Raw genomic sequence first — 20,000 nt, forward strand, 5'->3', positions numbered from 1 at the left:
GCAGTCCGCCTCACCGAGGCAAGTTGTGTTCTGAAGGAAATACTGCTGAGCAACAGCTATCAGGCGGTTTGCTTAAGTGTTTTTGAGTAAATCAGTCGGCCGGAAACCTTTTTAATTTGTGGCTTCCCTATTCATACACCTGATCACAGAACAAGTAGTATAATTTTTATGTAAAAAACAAAGGAGTGTGAGTTGGCGGGAAGATAGTACGATTTTTGGAACAAAAAAAAAAAAATTTTTGTCGTTGATAAACCAGGAAGGACGTGAACGTTCTCTTCAAATTCTTCGGTGTATTCCTTTTCACGGACCTAAAATGTTTAATGACTCTAATTGATAATTTTACCTGACCCGCTGGTATTATCGCAGGGTGCATATAAAATAAACTGTTTTTGTCCCTTCAATCAACCGTTAATTGAGACACGCTCGCCCTGTCAGATCGATTCCCTGCTGAAATTTATAATTTCGTTAAAATGTGCCAGGTTGCGTTATAGGGTAATGCGATACGTCTAATATTGTCCAAAACTAGAGACAAGATTTCTGAAATATTCAGACAACGAACCCCAGACGTCTGGCAGTAGCTTTTTATGTTTAAATTTGAAGAATGTTCTTTGGTGTTTTCCACAGCACGCAATCCAGTACTGCCATGCGTTTGTGCTGGTAGATTCAAGACGTGAGCCAACAGCACCACTGCATTCCTTAAGCCGTATTTATTTGCTGTTGACAATTTTTTCATGAATCGCGAAAGAACAAAATTGATGGAAGTATAGAAAAACTTTTCACAAAAAAATAAATAAAAAAGAATACTATGAAATGTTGTACTTCGTTTGAAAGTGATCGAAAACTCGTTCCACGAACGTTTGCCATTGAAGGAAGTCCGATAGCTTTTGCATGCATTGGTAAATAAGATTTTGGCCGGCTAAACGCAAGCAAGCCGTTTCCATTTACCCCTAACACTCAGATATAACATACTGATGTCGATCAGGGTAAACCTAAATATGCCGAAGAAATGTTCTAGCTTTAGAAAGCCACAACGTAACTGAAAGAGACGCTAAAAACGAATTCGGTTTAGGAGCGATTCAAATCATTGACCTTTTAGAATACTGCACCAAGGCGTTAGGACCTATGCTTTTTTGAGGATCAATTCTTGGTTATGGTTTTAAAAGCAATAGTACAATTAGAGGTTAAAATGAATGTACGTACTTCATAGGATACCTAGTTTGGACGTTTGGCCTTCATGTAGAACTTCTCTAAGTTGCGTGCGAAAATCTTTTCGGTTCTCCACGGGATGAAATTCTCCACCGGGTCAAGCATCTCACACATTACAGTGAAGTCATTATTAAAAATGAACAGATTTTCAACCTATCTGTAAAATAAATTGAAATACGAGTTAAAGTTCGAGGGAAAATACTGGTGAACGTTTGCTCACAATTCTCCGTCCAAGCTGTCATTCAGCTTTCGCCTGTTTCGCCAGTTGTTCAATGTGATTCTAAATGCGAAATTTTCATGTTTATTGTTTGTTCAACTCGGAAACGTGACCTCCGACCGGGTAGCTCGGTAGACTACCGTGCGGGAGGTCGTAGGCTCAAACTCAGGGCCGACCAACACTCGGGGAAAGTGCTGCCTTAGGTGCCATTCGCAAGAGGTTAGATTCTCCAGTATTGACGTACAAAGTCTAGGTCCCGCCTGGTAAACGTTTCCATGGGACGTTAAGGAACCCCTGTACTCTTCCCAATTAGCAGGGCACGGAGTTCTCGGTGTTGTGGTGTTCACTACGTTTTCCCACGGATTATGGCCGGTGGATATACTGTTACAGATAGACAATTTCCTGTTGTACTTGTTTCTTGGAATAAACGCATCAGAAAGAACGATAGGGTCAGGTTGGGCCCTCCAGCCCTACCACGTTTTAGGTACTTGTTGGGCTCCAGATGACATAATTTTTGCGGAGCGAGCGAAGCGAGTAGCATCATAGTCGAAAGCAAAATCCATGCAAAATAAATAATTTCAGCAATTTGACATCCTTAGGCTATAATAGTAGTGCTTTTTCTTGACCATATTTTTTCCCCACCACGCACTTTTAAAATCACGAACCTCAATTACCTCAGAGATGACGTGGCTTATAGGTGTGTCGACTAGTGAATGTCTCTATTTTTATCGTTAAGACTTGGTGGAAATGTTTGCGAATACCTTCATGAATTGAGGCAAAATTTGCTACGAAGAAAACTATTTAAGCCAATTATGACTCAAGTTGAGTAACCTAAAATCTAATGATCACAAGGTTGTTTCAGTTTGCATTAGTGTAAACCCATCAGTGTTAATATTACTTAACTTGATTTAACAAAGGTAGCATTTATTTTTGTATTACTGATAACCCAGTAGTTTGCCTTAGATGGCACCTCAGTACATGCTACACACTATTTTAAGAGCTCCAAGCTAGGGTTGCAACATGTTCTCTATCTTGAATTGACGATTATCGTTAATTGCTAATTTGCTTTCAATTTACTATTATCGTTAATTTAGGACACTGTGTCCCAGGACTTGTGGTAGCAAATAAAAAGAAAAAAGTAAAAGCAGCCCCTGGACAGGATTTGAACCCGGAGCACCTACTTCGAAGGAACTGTTTTTATCCACTTAACCACTAAAGATCAACTGACTAAAAGTGTGCCGATTATTTACCAAAACTAATTAGTATATATATAAAATCATTGCTGAATAATGGTTAAGTCTAAAGCTTCATTTTAAAATGGTTAGCTTTCTCTTGAAGTTTGGTAACCGACATTTTTCACTGTGTAAGTTTGCTTCTTAGCGGCTGTTAAGGACGTTCGCGCGAAATTTTTCTAACATTGATTTTTTTCTGAAACTTTTACCACTGTAAGATGATGAGTTAGTTATGTCAGAAATGTAAAAAAAATGGGGGGTCACCGACTTCGTTTTGGAGAGAACATGCCCGGAAAAACACCCAAAATGTGACAAAATCGGGGCTTCGTTAGCGAATAAGGCCAGTGTCTGTAAACCCAAATATATTGCCATTAAATCTTTGAAGTGAAATCTTCTCTGCCAAATATTGTTTAAGTGGACTTATTAAGTGAATTTAGTCAACTGGTGAGGTTCCTTAAAGATCAAGTTTGCATTTAGCGACCACAGTTTCACGCGCCTTGCCGCCGCAAGATGGCAGGATTTGATGTCCCCTGAGCAGAAATCTTGAAATTTTTTTAACTTCCCACATTGACTTTTTGTTCATTTTTGGACAACGTGGAGATAATTGTAAATAAAATCCGTTTCTGGAAAGAAAAATTGGGGTCACCGAACGTCCAAGACCGTTAAATCCAGGCAAAGCTATAGCAATGGCCTTTTGCCCTACCATTTCTCATTAAATTACTTAGCGCGCGCGCTCGTGTATGACGTGGCGTGTGCATTTGCGTGCGCAGTTAGGATGCGCAGAAACAATTGGCGCGAACGTCCTTAATACACGTTTACAGCGGCACTTTTTGAAGAAAAAATTATTGACATTAATAAAAAATGACATCCTCGCAGTTAGTGATGTGGTAGTCTAGTGGTTAAGTGAAGGGGTTATTAATTACACGTTCCCAGGTTCGAGTCCTGCGAGTCCAGACATTAGGGTTCCACTTTTAAAAGAAATATGTTCATTTCCCATGATCCATATCAAGCTTTCAGTGTTCTGAAATAACGATAATAGTAAATTGAAAGCAAATTAACAATTAACGATAATCGTCAATTCAAGGTAGAGAACACGTTGAGCTAGGGGGCAGACCAGTTGCTTATCTAGAGGCATAGGCGTGGAGTCGGATCTGGGAATAATCGAGAAACAACTCCAGTAAGCCAGTTTCGTATTCTCATGGTTACACTGGATCTAGCATGAAATGGAGGCTAATGCGGGGGAAATAATTTGTATGTGAAGAGATTCCCCCGCATTGGCCTTCATTACATTCTCGATCCAACCCTACCGTTAGAATACGAAACTGGCCTTTTGGTGGTTAGGAGCCGGGAACTCCATATTGCAACGCCGGCGCACGCTGCTTCCTCTTCTCAAAAGTGAAGCACTCGGGAGGCGTCGTTTGCCATGAGAAATGTTGTAATGGGGGAGGGGAGAGTTAAAGCGCTCGCCTTCCACCAGTCATAGGTACAAGGTCCAATTCTTCACCTCGGCATCACACGTAGGATCGGTTTGTATTTTATACATTACAGTGCTAACACTATACCTACAGTGTTACAATGCTAATCCTACTTTACATTCCAATAGTACCTCAACTCCACAAAACATAACTTCGGTACTACAATACTTCACGCAAACGGAAAGAAAATCTTACTTTTATCATTACAGCAAAGTAAACAAAAAAAAAAACAGGGGGTTTCGAGAAGCTTGTATTAACTAGCTTGGGTATCGACTTTACTATTCGGTTTATTACCTCTCCGATCTGCTTTGGTAGACCTTTGAATTTGGCCTTTGGAGGCAGTGCGACCCAGTGGTTTATAAGGCGCTTGCCTTGAGATCCGGAGATCCCCGGTTCAAGACCCGTTCTAGCCACTAATGGAATTTGTTCCTGGTAGTCCCTGGTTCAACTTCTCGGCCGCACTTGTAAATTGCCAATTGGTTTGCCTCCAGCCACTTGGGCTTCTTAGCCCAGTTGTTGTTCTGTTCTGTTCTGTTCTGTCGTTTCGTTGATTGACTGTGTTTCATTGGCTCTGAAAAGCCCCTATGGACAGTGGTCAACTAAGTGTGTATTGTGTTGTATAGGTTTCCTCAAGATACTTCTGTTATTTTATCTTCAACATAAATGATTTTTTTATTATTTTTATTATTATTTTATTTATTAATTGAAATTGTTTTTTTTCTTTTAACAGCTCACCCGAGAAAACAGCGCAGGGAACGAACAACTTTCACTAAAGCACAACTAGAAATCTTAGAGGAGCTCTTCACCAAAACAAAGTATCCTGACATATTTATGAGAGAAGAAGTTGCCATGAAAATCAATCTTCCTGAGAGCAGAGTGCAAGTAAGTAGGTTTTACATTGTTGTTGTTGTTGTTGTTGTTTTGTAATTTCAATGCTTGCATTTCTAGAACCAGAATGAAAATCTAAACAAGCTTAGTATAGAAATAAATGAAATCCTCTTCAAAGCAGGCTAACCAGCCCAAAGAGAGGAGTGGCTCCTCCTCTCAATTCCATGAAATTACCTCAGTTATTGCGTTTTACCTCATATTTTCACACTTATGTTGCGAAAGAAACCAACACCAGGCCAAATCATATCAATATGACAATGAGACAGTGTCCTCGTTTATCGAATTGTCAACAGTTGGTTTCTTCTTTGTTACAGAGTTAGACCTTATCTTTTCTTGGTAGCCTACTTCCAACAACGCGAATGCCTCCTTGCTTGCCGTCTAGTAAACGAGCAGGAGTGTTTTATCGGGTTTACAACCACGAGGCGAGGCTAAGTGGTTTAGACCAGATTCAATTCAATTTCGATTAAAAATTCAACTCACACGAAAATATGTAATGGTAATAGGACTGAATGGAGTCCAATTCGGTCTGTAATCATACGAATGCTAACAAAATCTCCGATTTGTTTATCACGAGTATGATTACAGACCGAATTGGACGACACGTAGTCCTGTTACCAATTAATCGTAAAAATTACAATTTCCGAGAAAAGAAGAAAACGAAATAATCATGAAATGAATCATGCATTGAACTGCGGATATGAAATCAAGTGAAGCTATGATCCTCGCAGTTATGAACGCAATTTTAGCAATTGCGTAGAGAATGACAACGGGGATTTGAACCCGTGACCTCGCGATACCGGTGGGACGCTCTAACCAACTGAGCTATGAAGCCACTGACGTTGTTTAATACCACTCTGAAAGAAAGAAAAAGAAAAGCCCCAATTTAGGAGTCTGTACACTGTTTCTATGGTGATCGACACCAAGGTTGTGATTGGTTGATTTAAACTACAACTTTGAATCTGATTACCAAGTGAATTAGTGGAAAATAGGAGTTTCTTAAACCAATAACAATCGAGGAAATTACAATTTTTGTGATTAATACATTTACAAGAAAAAGAAGAAAAGCATTGTACAAAGAATAAAAATTACAGAGAGACAAGCTAGAAACACAATAGTTATGTGTACATTTGCCGGTCTCGGTCTAGATTTCAGCTAAATCGAAGTTTCGAACATTACTTTTTCATTCGCAGTAAAGAAGTTAAATTTCAGGTAAATAAGGTAGAAATTGGGTAAAATATGAAACCCGGTAAATGCTTGCGGAAGTGGTGCATTTTATCGATGACTCGGGGATATTCGGAAAAAGATCCGAACGCCGATAACAGGTGTCGAGCTTTTGAACTTCTCTCCGAGTTTAAATGTCACAGCTTCCACGAGTCTCCTGTAGTTTCGAGGTAAAGCATTCGAACTTATAATCGGCGGGTCACAGATACGACGCCGAAAATATCCCCGAGTCATCACCGCTTTTTTTTTTTTTATTCCTTTGTCATTCACATATTTCCTCTTGCTTTGCCAGTAAAAAAGGTTTGTTCCATCACTAATATTGCAAGGCCTATGTTCTTGCCTATCGAAAACGCACGTAATGTATCTCTGTTTTCTGTTGTGAGGATTTTGGCCACTGTACCATTCTTTTTATCAAATACATCTTTTCGTTGGTTATACTATATCTTAGCCAATTTCAACATAACCACCTGCATGCACTCTCATAGACTTTTGTGTCGAGTACCGAATTTGAAGAACTGGTTTCACTGGCTGTGTTACACTAGGAGCAAGAGAATGTTTTCCTCAAAACCAGGCTCGACGCTGTGGCGAAGCGCTGTGGTGAAAGCGCTTGTTCTATTATTTTCTTATTCGCAGCTATCGCTCGGAAGAGTTTAATTAGGACGAGAACTTGCTGAGTTCGTTTTCAGAGTTATTTAAGTTGGGTTAGGAAACTCTTCTCAAGGAAAGACGAAACCTTTCGATTCCCTTCTGTGGTGAAGGAGTTGCGCTCCTGTGCTCTTTAGTTTCTCCGTGTTGTGTTGCACCCTGGAATGTTTCATTCCCCTTTCCTTTTTCAAACGTCAGGAATTTCATTGAAGACTCATTATAAGTGGAAGAGTTTTTTTTAGTATGGTGCCACACCCCTCACCAGAGTACTACATCAGGGACGAAACAATATCAACCACTTTGGTGGTTATAGGATTATCATAACTTGCAAATTATACAATAGGTCAGGGCCTGATTTGTTTTATATTTTTAGCTACAGGGCCCTAAATAACTTCCCCTTTGCTCCACATTCCTTGGCGTTCGATAAAAACCGTTAAGGTTTTCGCGTGCCACGTCAATTCGTAGATGGCACGAAGACGGGTGACTAGATTTAAGGTTTCCAGAACGGGCCAGCAAAAGAGAATTTCGTTGGCAAGGTATGACAACAATCGTCAGTTTCACGGAATACTCGCGATTTGTATAGCTGCAAATGGAATTTGTTTCATCCCAGGCCGTATAATCAGATTAACTACAACATGAACCTTATCGAAAGTTCGCTAACAGTTTGGATTAGTTTCAGCATCGGCATTTAGCGATAAAGACTTGTCTCGACTTCTTCTTCTTGTCACGGAAATCACAAGTCATGAATGACGACTGCTTGACCCTTTGTGGTGCAACCAGCTCATGTTCACGATAATAATAGGATTAATTATTACATTAATAATAGTAACGATGATAATTGAGATAACTAGAGACACTGATATGGGTAGTGAGGTAAAACGGAAGTCTTAAATAAAAATCAACACGAATATCATCATCATCATCATCATTACATGTAATTTAGGGCTCAGCTTGAAGGGCAAAATTTTCATCATGTTACTGCTCGATATTAATGTGGTTTGATTTATACGTAAAAGGCCAGTGGAAAGGGCGGATACATTAAAATGTTGTCTTGTTTAAAATGCCCCTTAATTTCATGAATTGAATGCATATTTGTAGTATGAAATGTAAGCAATTTTGATCGCATGTAGAAAGAATTTATCCACCTATAAAGACAAAATCATGAAAATCTTACAACAAATTGGTGAGTATTTATCAGTCAGGATTGCAAAATCTTTTCCCACTATACGGCACTTTTTCAAAGGTTACAGTGATTTTAAAGCGATCTGATACCATGTTGGAGTCACTGGAGTAATTGTCAAGGTCGCGGAAATTTATAAATTGGTAAAATTGTTGTAGTCGATTTAAATGTCTTCCCAAAGCTTTTGAATCACAGTTGATGTAGAAAGGAGTTTGAACCGCAACTGCAAGAAAGGGTTTACTTCTCGGCCGTCAAGCCAGATGGACCCATTGCCCTACCTCTACCCAAGTTAACTTAATGTGAATTTTTGTAATACTGCAATGAGACGAAGTCTAAACAATTTTCATATCTCATAGCTCAGTCGAGGGAAGTGGACCAATTCTAGGGTATTATCAGTTTTTACCAAGCGCAATGAAAGCTGGGAGCGTATTTTCAAAGAACACGCACAACGCATGTAGAAAGTAGTAAAAGACATTGCAAAAAAATCACTAGTCTACTACGGTAAAAAGCCAGAAACAAGTTAAAGGTTTTGTAAGCCACTGTAACCGATGTTTACATTGAAACTAGGCCATTTAAATGCTTACGACAACGGCTACAAAAAGGCCACAACGAATAAAAACAGTGTTTCTGCACGCCCTGCGCCGACATGCGTTTTACATTTTTGGCACATTTCTTTACCCTTGTCCTGACAACGACGTGAATTGACCAAAACGTGAAGTTATGCGGAGTACCTCAACACAAGACGATATACTTAGAATTTTCTCTCCGCAAATCCACACCTTTCATACTGTTTGGTACCCCCTTTCCACGCCGAATGACTCGAAATATTTTCGAATTGAATACAGCAACGCAAAGTTACATTTTCAAGTAACTATAACTATTCTGTGGCCACCGTTGACGCGCTCACTAAACTCCTAGCACTTTATCTTGCATTCAACTGTATTCAAGGGTCCATTGAATAAGTTGTTTTTTTTAAGTGCTTATGCACTAATTGGAAACCCACAAATCAAATCAAATGTTTTGTTTTTTCGAGTAGAGTGAAAATCGAAGCACCTGGGACGAAAAACCTTTCGGAAGTGAGAGCCGGAGAACAATTAATCTTAACTAACACGAGACTTTGATTCCAACCAAGGACACAAAGGTAGAGATAGTTCATACCATTTTGTGTCTGCAACTAGTGAAAATAATCCTCGTGGCCATTGTTTAGGAAGTTCTAATCATTCGTTTCCTGTGCTAAAGATTACATTTCATACCCCGTTAATGGCTGAATTCCGCCGTGCGACAATTTTTGAGCACGAGATAGTAAAACCGAGATTTCATGAAAGTATAATCACAACGCACTCATTTTCCATGGACTTTCGCTTGTAGCTCTTTGTTTGGATATTTTGGGAAAGGGTGTCAATTAACCTTGAGGCTATACTCTGAATCGCGTAAAGGTTTCAACCAGGTATGAGGTTATTGAATCGTACCAAAAGCCAGTGAAAACTAAGAAAGTTTCTTTACTTCGCGAAGTGATACTTGACACTAAGGAAACTCGTGGAACTATATGTACGTCCAGACTATCAGGAGTAAGTAGTAGCAGATCGTGTTAACCAACTGGATCCATCAAAGCGTTCATTAACCCATTGACTCCCAGGGGTTCCCCAAGTCTGGCCGGTTTAGGCCGGTTTGGACATCAAAGGGTTAATTAATTAATTAATAATTAAGGAAACTCGATGTTTTCCTTCCGAATGGAAGGTATTGATCAATGATGGTCGAAGCTCGCATTGTTTTCCGCTCTTATCCTTTGTGTTTGTCTAAATTGGTGTCTATTTCCTTTCGTCTGGAACAGGAGATTGTGGATGAAATCTTGCATGGCTTTGCGTGGTGCAAAGAATGGCTCAGCCTTTTTGTTTTAGGAATACTAACACCATCACAAGAGCCGCTTTATATAACTCATCTTCCTTGTTACTCGATAGGTTTGGACAAAATCTTTGTCAAACAGCAATTCAAGAATGGATCGATTATTAAATCACTTGCACAGTAGCAATCAAATCAACTTTCGTTAAATCGTTTTTGTTTTTAACCAGTGGGAGAACGAGAAATTTGGAGTACCCGGAGAAAAGCGTCTCATAGCAGAATAGAGAACCAGCAAACTCAACCCACATACGTCGCCGAAGCCGAGAATAGAACCCGGACCACTTTGACTCTACCTCTGTGTCAACCCTGTTCATCTTTTTGTGAATGTCCTTTCAGGTTTTCCAAATCACCTCATGCATATCTGCAGCATGTATACATGACAAAAAGAATCACTATTTATAACTTGCATTTTTTTATCATTTTATTATTTTATCTTTTTTTAGTTTTTATAACTTGTAAATTTATCACTTTCACTTAGCGGTAACGAATGTAGCGCAACGAAGTAATGGAATCAGTGAAGGAATGTACTATTTCAACACCTGACACAAATGGTATTTTAACTGTAGCGTAATCGCAGTGAACCTTGCATGGAGTTGGATAATTCCCGTATCATCGGTTCGCCCAAACAAAGGAGGCTGTTTCAAAAGATAATCCATGAAAGAACGAAGGCACCTATAACGCAATAAATGCGATTAGGATATCATGGATATAAAACCCAGCCGGGAGATAAGATTTGCTGACAGGCACGATCCAAAGAAACACTGCCTTGTCACGGCAACATCCAAGATTTCGGGAAACAAAAATGGCGGGTACTACTTGAACTTTAAGCTGCGAAGTCAGACAATTAATTTTGTTGCAAAAAAGTGAGAGAAACAAAGCTGCAATTCCAAGATGGATTCTGGTTTAGCCAGTGGTCCAATAATGTTGTTCTTTGCCAATGAGGGGATCGTCCAATCAAATAAGCTGGTTGTTAAAGTGGTACTACGCCTTTGGATAAAACTCAAAGCTCAAAATTTTGTCAGTTAAGAGTTAAGCGAACACGCTTTCAAAATCAGAAGAAAAAACGGAAATGATTTTTTGATCATAGTACCACTTTAACTTGAAAGGTAAAGCAAACGGTCGCACGACACCGTAATTGGAGTTTTGCTTTCCAAAGAAGAGGCTACTGATAGCCTATCCTGAGGCCTTTTAAGATTGCACTTGTGTTCCGCTCCAAAGGTCACTGATGTTTTTTCGAGTCACGTGAACAACCTTACCAAAGGGACAGACAGAGGAATAACGGTACCAAAGTTGATAACTTAAGTGACACTTTGCTTCTTTCTCCAGGTATGGTTCAAAAACAGAAGAGCAAAATGCCGACAACTGGACAAAGCTGCAGAGAACAAGCGAAAACTTGACAAGAAATCTCCGCCAAGGTCGTCAATTCCATCTCCATCAAAACTCAGTGAGCCGAAAAAGTCAAGTCCGTCGCCATATCAACTGCCCAGTTGCAGCGCAAACATAAATAATATGTGGAATGGATCACCTTCCACCCCACTTACACATGGGCAAAACTTTTCCACACCTCCCGTGTTGACAAACAATTCCGGTCCGGTGTTTATCCCTCCACCACACCCTCCCCCTGCGCAGGCACCTCCACCGTACTACAGGCAAAACGCGGATTGTTCTTATATGTCATCTCCTTATATGCATATGAACAGACCAGGCGAGCAGACTTATCCGCCGACACATATGTAAATGAATGACTTGTTTCGAGCAATTCGAGCAATGAGATGTATATTTTGACAAAAAGTGCAGTCGTGGCTGCGAGAGAAGGCTTATGGCTGAGGCAAACAGACCGTGCGCGTTTAGCAGGTCGATCAACGCTCTGTTTGATTTGGCTACGTGCTCAGAGTAAATGTTTTTCCCCCTGACAAATTCTTAAGGGTTTTTTTTTTGTATAGAACAAGATGTAAATATCGGAAGTATGATAAGTCCAAGGATTATTAGTTCCCCCCAACAAGAGTCCATCGCCCAACAGTACGATCAATAGTCCCCATCAGCGTCAGAAAAGTATCTTTCTTTAGATCAAGTTTTGCGGGGAAATAAGCAATAGACCAAATCGGCTAACTCGGTATTTTACCCAATTCAAACCCTTGGGGAATAAAACGATTTGTTCCAGGTGTTTCCATATCATTTAAATCTCAACCCCGGGAGATCTGAATTGGGTACAAAATTTGGTCTATTGTTAATTTTCTCGCAAAACTTGGTTTAAATTTTGCCTTTTTTCTGACACTGATAGGGAAAAACCTGATACCAGATTCTTACTCTAGGGTAATGGACTCATATCGCCACTAAATGTTACACGAAGACCAGAATATTCTTAAACATTTTTAACGCATCCATGATTTAATCAGTATCGCTTGTTATCTTGGGAGGAAGGGGTTCGATTTGGCGGGGCAGAATTTAATTACCTATCAGGAGCGAAGTATCATTTATAAGCTGGCAAGAAAGATCCAAAATTTAAAGAAATCCTGCGTTAGCGTATTGATTCATGGTCAGGTAATTGTCAGCCACCACATCAAAAATTTATGATCGTTACATTTTACCATCATTAAAGTTTGTTATCATGGTGCTAAAAGGCTGCTAAACTGCGAAAAAAGTTAATGTTATGGAGAAGTTATTTGCAAATGAGTATAGTTTACGATTAGTAATCTCGGTATCGAATCTGTCCAATCACGTCGAGCGCGAATAATGTAACGAACCAATCAGAACTCGACAAATAAGGACCTCCCGCTAAGGCTCTCTCCTTCTCCTTTCCTTTGTTGTTAGACGGAGCCCTGGTGCTAACGTTAACGTAACAATACAGCCGTGACACTGCAAACAATATGAAATCTTTTAACCTCTCGAGCGGTCAAAAGCAGCTTGCTGAGACCATTGTTGCCAGATAAGGACTCTTGTCAGTCAATTTCGTAACTCAATTGTCTACTTTTGAGAAAATGCATATCACCTATTCCGACCCATGATTGTACGGTATCCATCCACTATAGTTTTTAAGTCGCTTGTTTCATTTTCGTAAATCATAAGCACAAATTGCATCAGCATGAAAATAAAATGCTTTACTTCAGTTAAACTCAAAGGACTCTGGCGGCAAGCAATGAGGCTGCGAGCGCGTGGTCGTCCTTCTCTATTAGCTTTCTGGGATTGGGTCTACTTTTAGCCTCCCATAGACCTTATTCATAAATGGCAGTCACATTTATAATTCTTTTGTCCACGTGCAAATTAGCCTACCAAGCCTCATTTTAGAGCAAGAATTCTTTTCAATTCAGTGTATGGTATCGAGGCTTGGTAGGCTAATAGGCCATTTCCGAGTTAATGTCTGCCTTCTCTTCAAAGCGAGTCTGAGTGCGAAGTTTTTGTGATGGTAATTAGTTCTACTTTAGATATGAATGAAAACTAATTTTCATAACAAAAACTTCGCTCTTAGACTCGGTTTGAAGAGGAGACAGGCATGATCTCGGAAATGGCCTATTTGCACTTCGACAAAAGAATTATAAATTGACCGCCATTTATGAATAAGGTCTATAAGCTCTTTTCAAACTGGTGAATCATGGCTGTTTTTCTATTAGGGTTATGTTAACTTTAAATGCTTACTCGAAAGGTAAAGTGAGTGCAAACTTTATTGCTATTGCGTGCAATTTTCTGGACATAAATGTAATGATTTTGCCGAGGAGAAATGCAAGGGTACACTTTGTGACACTTCGGGGTGCAGGGATGGCGCAGTGGTGAGAGCACTCGCCTCCCACCAATGTGGCCCGGGTTCGATTCCCAGGACTCGGCGTCATATGTGGGTTGAGTTTATTGGTTCTCTACTCTGCTCCGAAAGGTTTTCTCCGGGTATTCCGGTTTCCCCTCTCCTCAAAAGCCAACATTTGACTTGATTTGCGTTAATTGTTAATTACAGTGTCCCCAATTAGCGCTCCAGCGCTAGAACGAGAAGACATTTAAGTAAATTCCCTTTCCTTTCTTACAATACACATGCACCAATAGGCCATTTCCGAGTTCATGTCTGCCTCTTCAAAGCGAGTCTAAGTGCAAAGTTTGTGCGATGGAAGTTAGTTCTACTTTACATATGAAAGAAAACTAATTTTCATAAGAAAAACTTCGCACTGAGACTCGCTTTGAAGAGGAGGCAGACATGAACTCGGAAATGGCATATTCGCTATTTTCATCATCCCATAATGCAATACGTTTTGGGGGAGTCTCAACATAAAAACAATACAAGTTATTTACTCTTGGGACTGTACCATGTTTCATTGAACTAGATATCCATTGTTTTAATGCAAATAACCCCCCAAATGAACTGCTGGTGAAAAAAGCGAATAGTTCGCGTGACGTCACGGCGGCATGTTGGTGTTCCTAAACAATGGAACGGCGGCCATGATGGTATTCCTAACTAATCTTCAGGGAATTAAGCTCCATTTCATGCAAACGTTTTCTTTGCTTCAGTGGAAATACAAGGTTACTGATCACTTGAGTGAATACACTCTATTGGCAACAATATTTTCACATTTCCATTCCTTACCCCGCCCATGACCACGGGCTCCTCTAACTACGTTAAAATTAAATGTTAAATGGCATATAGGGTTACTCATTTTATTCGGCGCGTATATAAGATAAATTGACCAAATATTCATATGTAGTTATGGTACACTCACTAAGTGAAACTGAGGTTCGAGGCCAGAAGTAGCTCAACTCGTCTTGTTTCTGTTCCTTCTGTGAAAAGAGTCCATTCTCTCTTCTTTTTCCCCTCTACATAGCACACAACTGTATTTGGTTTTAGTCTTGGCAAGCTGTGCATATTCCTTCTCGTCGATGCCATCACAGTCTGCGTAAAGGAAATGCCATTATTGTCGTGTCCAGAGCCTCGGATCGACCCAAGGCTCTGGGAAACTCTATGTAGGAGAACATGCGCTGTGGGGTTCTTATAGCCAAAAATTGGCTATTTGAACCTTACGGCGCCTGCTCACTCCTCGTGCTAACATGAATGCACCAATTAGAGACGCTTTTGATTGTTCTTTACGAAAACCAATGAGAAGACACTTTGTTTCAGGGTTCCCCAGAGCTCTTCTCTCCCTTCGTCAAGAGAAGAGCTCTGGAGTCGAGATTGAGGAAATGCAAGAAATGTTACAAGCTCTCCACAACAATGCGGACTCTAAGGTTCAGCGGTTTTGCTTTTTACTGCCGCCAATCATCTTTGTAGTGACAGTTGGCGGAACATTAAAAACAGAAATAGTCTAGGTAGATAGAAATCAATCAATCACAACGCTGGATGTCATCCGTCAACCCCTTCAGCTACAGTGATTTTCAACAGTAAAATATGGGACCGCTGATAGAAAAAAATTGAACCAAGATCTGTGCGTCAGTTGAAGACTACATACTATAAACAATATTAGTATACACTAAAACAGTGGATAGCGCGCTGATTGGCTACTCAAACTCCGGATATCCTATACTCTTCACCTCCGAGCAGCTCCAGGAGAATTTGCGCCCGAAAATGTTGTAATCTTTACAGGAATAAATGAGTTAAAATCATCTTTTTGTGTCTCACTGTTTTAGTATATACTAAAACAACTATTCACCTCAGTGTCGGTGGCTAGTGGTGGATATTTACATCACCGCTTCGCGGCTCGGTAAATATCCACCACCAGCCGATAACCGAAAACAAAACTATCATTTCGTGAATGTATGAAAAAAAATTACGCTGTAACCACAACTAGTGAAAGATGTAGCTACTTACCAGGAGTAGCAATCTAAAGTAAAGTAAAGCCACCGTATTTAACGTCGATAACTCGTAACAGTAATTAAACTGACAAACCTGAGGTCGACGGTGCGCTCATTTTACTCCCCCCTCTCCATCAGTGCTCCGTTTTTTTACGGGTATTTAAAGAAGTCGAAACAAGGATGCGAGATGCGGGAATCGAACTTACGAACTCTTGCACCAAGACCGCGCAAAACGGACTGTGCCATGCTTACTCCTAGCCCCTGTTTCTACAAAGGTGTACATCAAACAGTACTTCACAGCTGGCTTTAACTTCAGTGACAATTGGAAACACCTAAAGCGTGACCATTCAAATGAAAGATAGCGAGCAGTACTTTCCTTTGATGCTGTTGATTCTGCTGTACAAGGTGCTAGTGGCCATTTCAATAAAATCTACGAAAAGGTTTTTCCTGCACTGTTCATCATAAAACCGTACAAGGAAGTTCTGAGGAGGGTTATAAAATCATTTTAGTCAAACTTATCGAGCAGTTCTTTCTATTTAGGCCCGTTTCAAACATCGAACTTTACATGTGCCGAATCTAATGCAAATGAGAAAAATCTATTATTTTCGCTCATTTGCATTAGATTCGGCAACCCTCATTAAAGAATCTGACAAACCTGTGTGAATCCAGCGGTCGCACATGTCACAGCAAACCATAGGCAAGTCTGATTCATCGTTGCGATAAACTTTTAAACAAACCGGGCAAAAATTCCCAGTTCTGAACAATCTGTGGAGAGACAAATTCAGCAGATTCTAATGAATAAGACTATAGTATAGTATAGTATAGTATAGTATAGTATAGTATAGTATAGTATAGTATAGTATAGTATTCGTATTCGAATTGCATTTAAAGAAGGGTATCATTCGTAACTTGGAAATACCGACTGCTGGGAAAACCGAATAGGGTAACACAAAAAAGGAAACTGACAAACGTTAATACCTTGAGCAGGAAGTGCAGAGGGTTTGCAAGAACTGCGCATCTGATCCGTCTCGTGGCTTGGTGTACTAGATTGGGGAGAGACACAAACAGTAGTATTGGACTACCGTAATAATAACAATAAACCGCAGTCTAGAGGGCCGGGGGGGAGACGGGGAAAGGCGAAAAAGGGAAGTAGAAAGGGGGGAAGGGGATGCAGGGAAAACACAGGACTAAAAGAAGAAACCATGATGTATACCATACCATGCAATTTATTCAGAGCTAACTTAAAATGCTGACTGACAATTTACAAGCACAATACCAATAGACCATTTTCGAATTCTCACGGCTTGACTGGATCTAGCATGAAATGGAGGCTAATGCGGAAGAATTAACTTGTGCGTGAAAAGATTTGCGCGCATTAGCTTCCATTTTATGCTAGATCCAGTCCAGCCGTGAAAATTCGAAAATGGCCTATTACAACGCAACTTTTTAATGCCATTCAAAAACTGTTGAAATTTATACAAGTGCTACAAGTCTACGAGTATTGGGACAAGACAACACGATCTCTTCCTCAAATGAAGGGTTATCCTTCATTGTCAGTTTGCTCCAAATGAAGTATAATCCTCCATTTAGATTACTCTGTCCCAGGCCTTGTGATAGCAAATAAAAAGAAAAAAAGTTAAAGCAGCCCCTGGACAGGATTTGAACCGGGATCACCGGGTACCCACTTTGAAGGAACTGCTTTTATCCACTTATGATCAACTGACTAAAAAAATGTGCCGATTATTTACCAATACTAATTAATATCTATATAAAATATTGCTGAATAATGGTTAAGTCTAAAGCTTGATTTTAAAATGGTTAGCTTTTTCTTGAAGTTTAGTAACAGACACTTTTCACTGTGTAAGCTTGCTTCTTAACGAGGAACTAAGAACTAGAAACCAGACTCTCTCGTCCAGATAAACTACTTGATTTGTCGATCATGGAGCGATGTGAGCATGCGCGTGTTCTACAATTGTTGAACAGAGTGTTCAAAGGGCTTCAACACCATTGAACATTTTCGAGAACAAAGGAAAAGTTGAATCGATGTTGAATGAAAGCTTAAACCGATTTAAACTTGATTCAACAATGTTGGACGACATGTTAAAACGCACCGAACATTTGGTTCAACAAAGTGTTGAATGCAAGTGAGTTCTCACTTTCTTCGGCACCGGTTGCGTTTGTACTTTAAACAGGTCGGACTCGCAACAGTTTTAAATAGGCCATCTCCGATTTACTGTTTGCCTCTGGTTCAAAACGAGTCCTGGTGCTAAACCATTAAAATGATGATGAGTTTGATTTGCATGAAAATGCACCGTTCATTCCCATTTGAAAGGTTGTGCACCAGGACTCGCTTTGAAACCGAGGCAAACAGCAACTCGGAAATAGGCTGTTGACTAAACTAATACGGAATCACTGGACTCTCATTGTACTCTTATTGTTCATACTGTAAAAACAGATTGACATATGCGCACCTCGTGTTTCCATCGTGACGTGGACCCTTCGCCTGGTGATCTCCTCAAACAAGAGGCACACATTCCACACATGTCACACGTCCAACGTCCTACATAATGGGCAAAACATCAAATTAGCAATTCCTTTTCCAATTAGGGGGATAATTTACGGGCCACGTCTATCGAAAATAAACCACTACTCTTGGCGAAGAGTGGTTCTGTTACCTCACAGAGTTTACAACCAAGTGCTGTGAGGCGAGGCCAATACATAACCGCATAAGCTTGTCCCTGAAGGCAAGGAAGACTAGACCTATTCAATTGTCGTTACAAAGGAAGCACTTTGCTACCTGGACCGGGTTGTTCGAAGCATGGTTAGCGCTAACCAGCGTTAAATACCATGGAAACCTATAGGTTTTGATACCGCTTAACCAATGGTTAGCGCTAACCAGGCTTCGAGCAACCGGTCCCTGAATGTTGGACCAGCTGACGTGAGCACACGACGACATTTTTTTCACTTTTTTCTCTTGTTCGTACCGTTAACGCCAATTTTATTCCAGAACCGCTGGCACGCGTATAACGTTAGAAACGAGTTGCATCAATTGGATAATATCTACAGTTTCAGTTCATTTAGTGCTTAATTTAGCACGGTTTATCCTAGCACTGCAATTTCACAAGCAGAATGGTTATTAAATGCAATACATTTAAATTGGTCAGATAACGTCTTCGTTACATGTACGCAATAAGGGTCTAGCCTGCTCTTTAAAACTCTGTACATGTTGAACGCATTCACGACCGCAGGCTGGCAATTGATTCCATACTGGAATAGTCCTAATAAAAAAAGAATTTTTACATACGTTTATTTCTGCAGATGCTTGTCGATAATTGAATTGATGGTGCAGTCGTTCTGATCTAAGGTGCGTTCCTTTTAGCAAATCCGGATTCGGATTCACACAATCCGATTTTTGTTTCGCCGTTCCATTTATCCGAATCTGAAATGCGATTCGAATCCAAGGAATCCACCCCCAAAAGAGGATTTTTTGGATTCAATTTCAATCCGGATTCGGATTCTCCGTTCCTTTATCCATTTCATCGCGCTCACGCGCAATGCTCCTTGGGAATTCATCATGGCTTCCAACGGATCAAACTCCACAGGTACGTGTTGTGCTGTTGTTTGAGTTTGTTTTCAAACGAATATTTCCGTGGGATAGAAATGAAATTGGTCTTAACTAGTTAAATTAGCTCGTCATTCATTAACAGAAAAATGCCGTCGTCGATAAATTCTGTGAGCTGGTATCCATTGTCGTCGACTAAATCAAGTATTAAAGCATTGAAAATTGCCAGCCATCGAATGCCCGCCATTTTGTTTTCAATATCCGCGGAAGACTAGAGACAAGGCAGGGGGACTATCGTATTTTGAATTTCGTGTTTCATTTCGTACACTGAATCCCTAAAATCTCGATTTTGTAATCCGAATCCGGATTTGCTAAAAGGAATGCACCCCTATAATACGGTTCGAGTTTCTTCTGGGAAATATATATTTACTTATTTGTGTTGAATCTGATAGAAGAAACCATTTACAAGTCTGTTTTTCTAGCGAGATCCAATTTAGTTGTCGAAGCATGGAAGTGACGCCACTGGAGTGGCGGTAGTCATTCATCACGAATCTCTGTACGGATTGAACCACTGCTATATCCGCACGCTTGAGGGATGGAGACCAAGCTGGGAAATCATATTTTCTGGTGGTATTTTCTTTCTCGTTCACGTAATAAGCAGCCACGATGACAACAAGAAACGGGCACCACAAAAAAAATCAATGAACGAAAA

The 20,000-nt window shown here is 40.1% G+C and overlaps 1 protein-coding gene across 1 annotated transcript in view; it reads right to left on the minus strand.

Annotated features, from left to right (window-relative positions):
• Positions 1–4,797: 4,797 nt before the first annotated feature.
• LOC138049507 (PHD finger protein 10-like) overlaps positions 4,798–20,000 on the minus strand; it is a 28,451-nt gene continuing 13,248 nt past the window's right edge. The window contains exons 13-17 of the mRNA XM_068895801.1: positions 18,198–18,286; positions 16,705–16,769; positions 16,382–16,491; positions 14,661–14,830; positions 4,798–5,872 (exon numbers count right to left, since the gene is read on the minus strand). Of these exons, the coding sequence (XP_068751902.1) occupies positions 14,694–14,830; positions 16,382–16,491; positions 16,705–16,769; positions 18,198–18,286 (401 nt within the window). The 3' untranslated portion in view covers positions 4,798–5,872; positions 14,661–14,693. The remainder of the gene's footprint in view (positions 5,873–14,660; positions 14,831–16,381; positions 16,492–16,704; positions 16,770–18,197; positions 18,287–20,000) is intronic.

Source organism: Montipora capricornis, chromosome 5, assembly GCF_036669925.1.
Source record: "Montipora capricornis isolate CH-2021 chromosome 5, ASM3666992v2, whole genome shotgun sequence".
Classification (NCBI taxonomy): Eukaryota; Metazoa; Cnidaria; class Anthozoa; order Scleractinia; family Acroporidae; genus Montipora; species Montipora capricornis.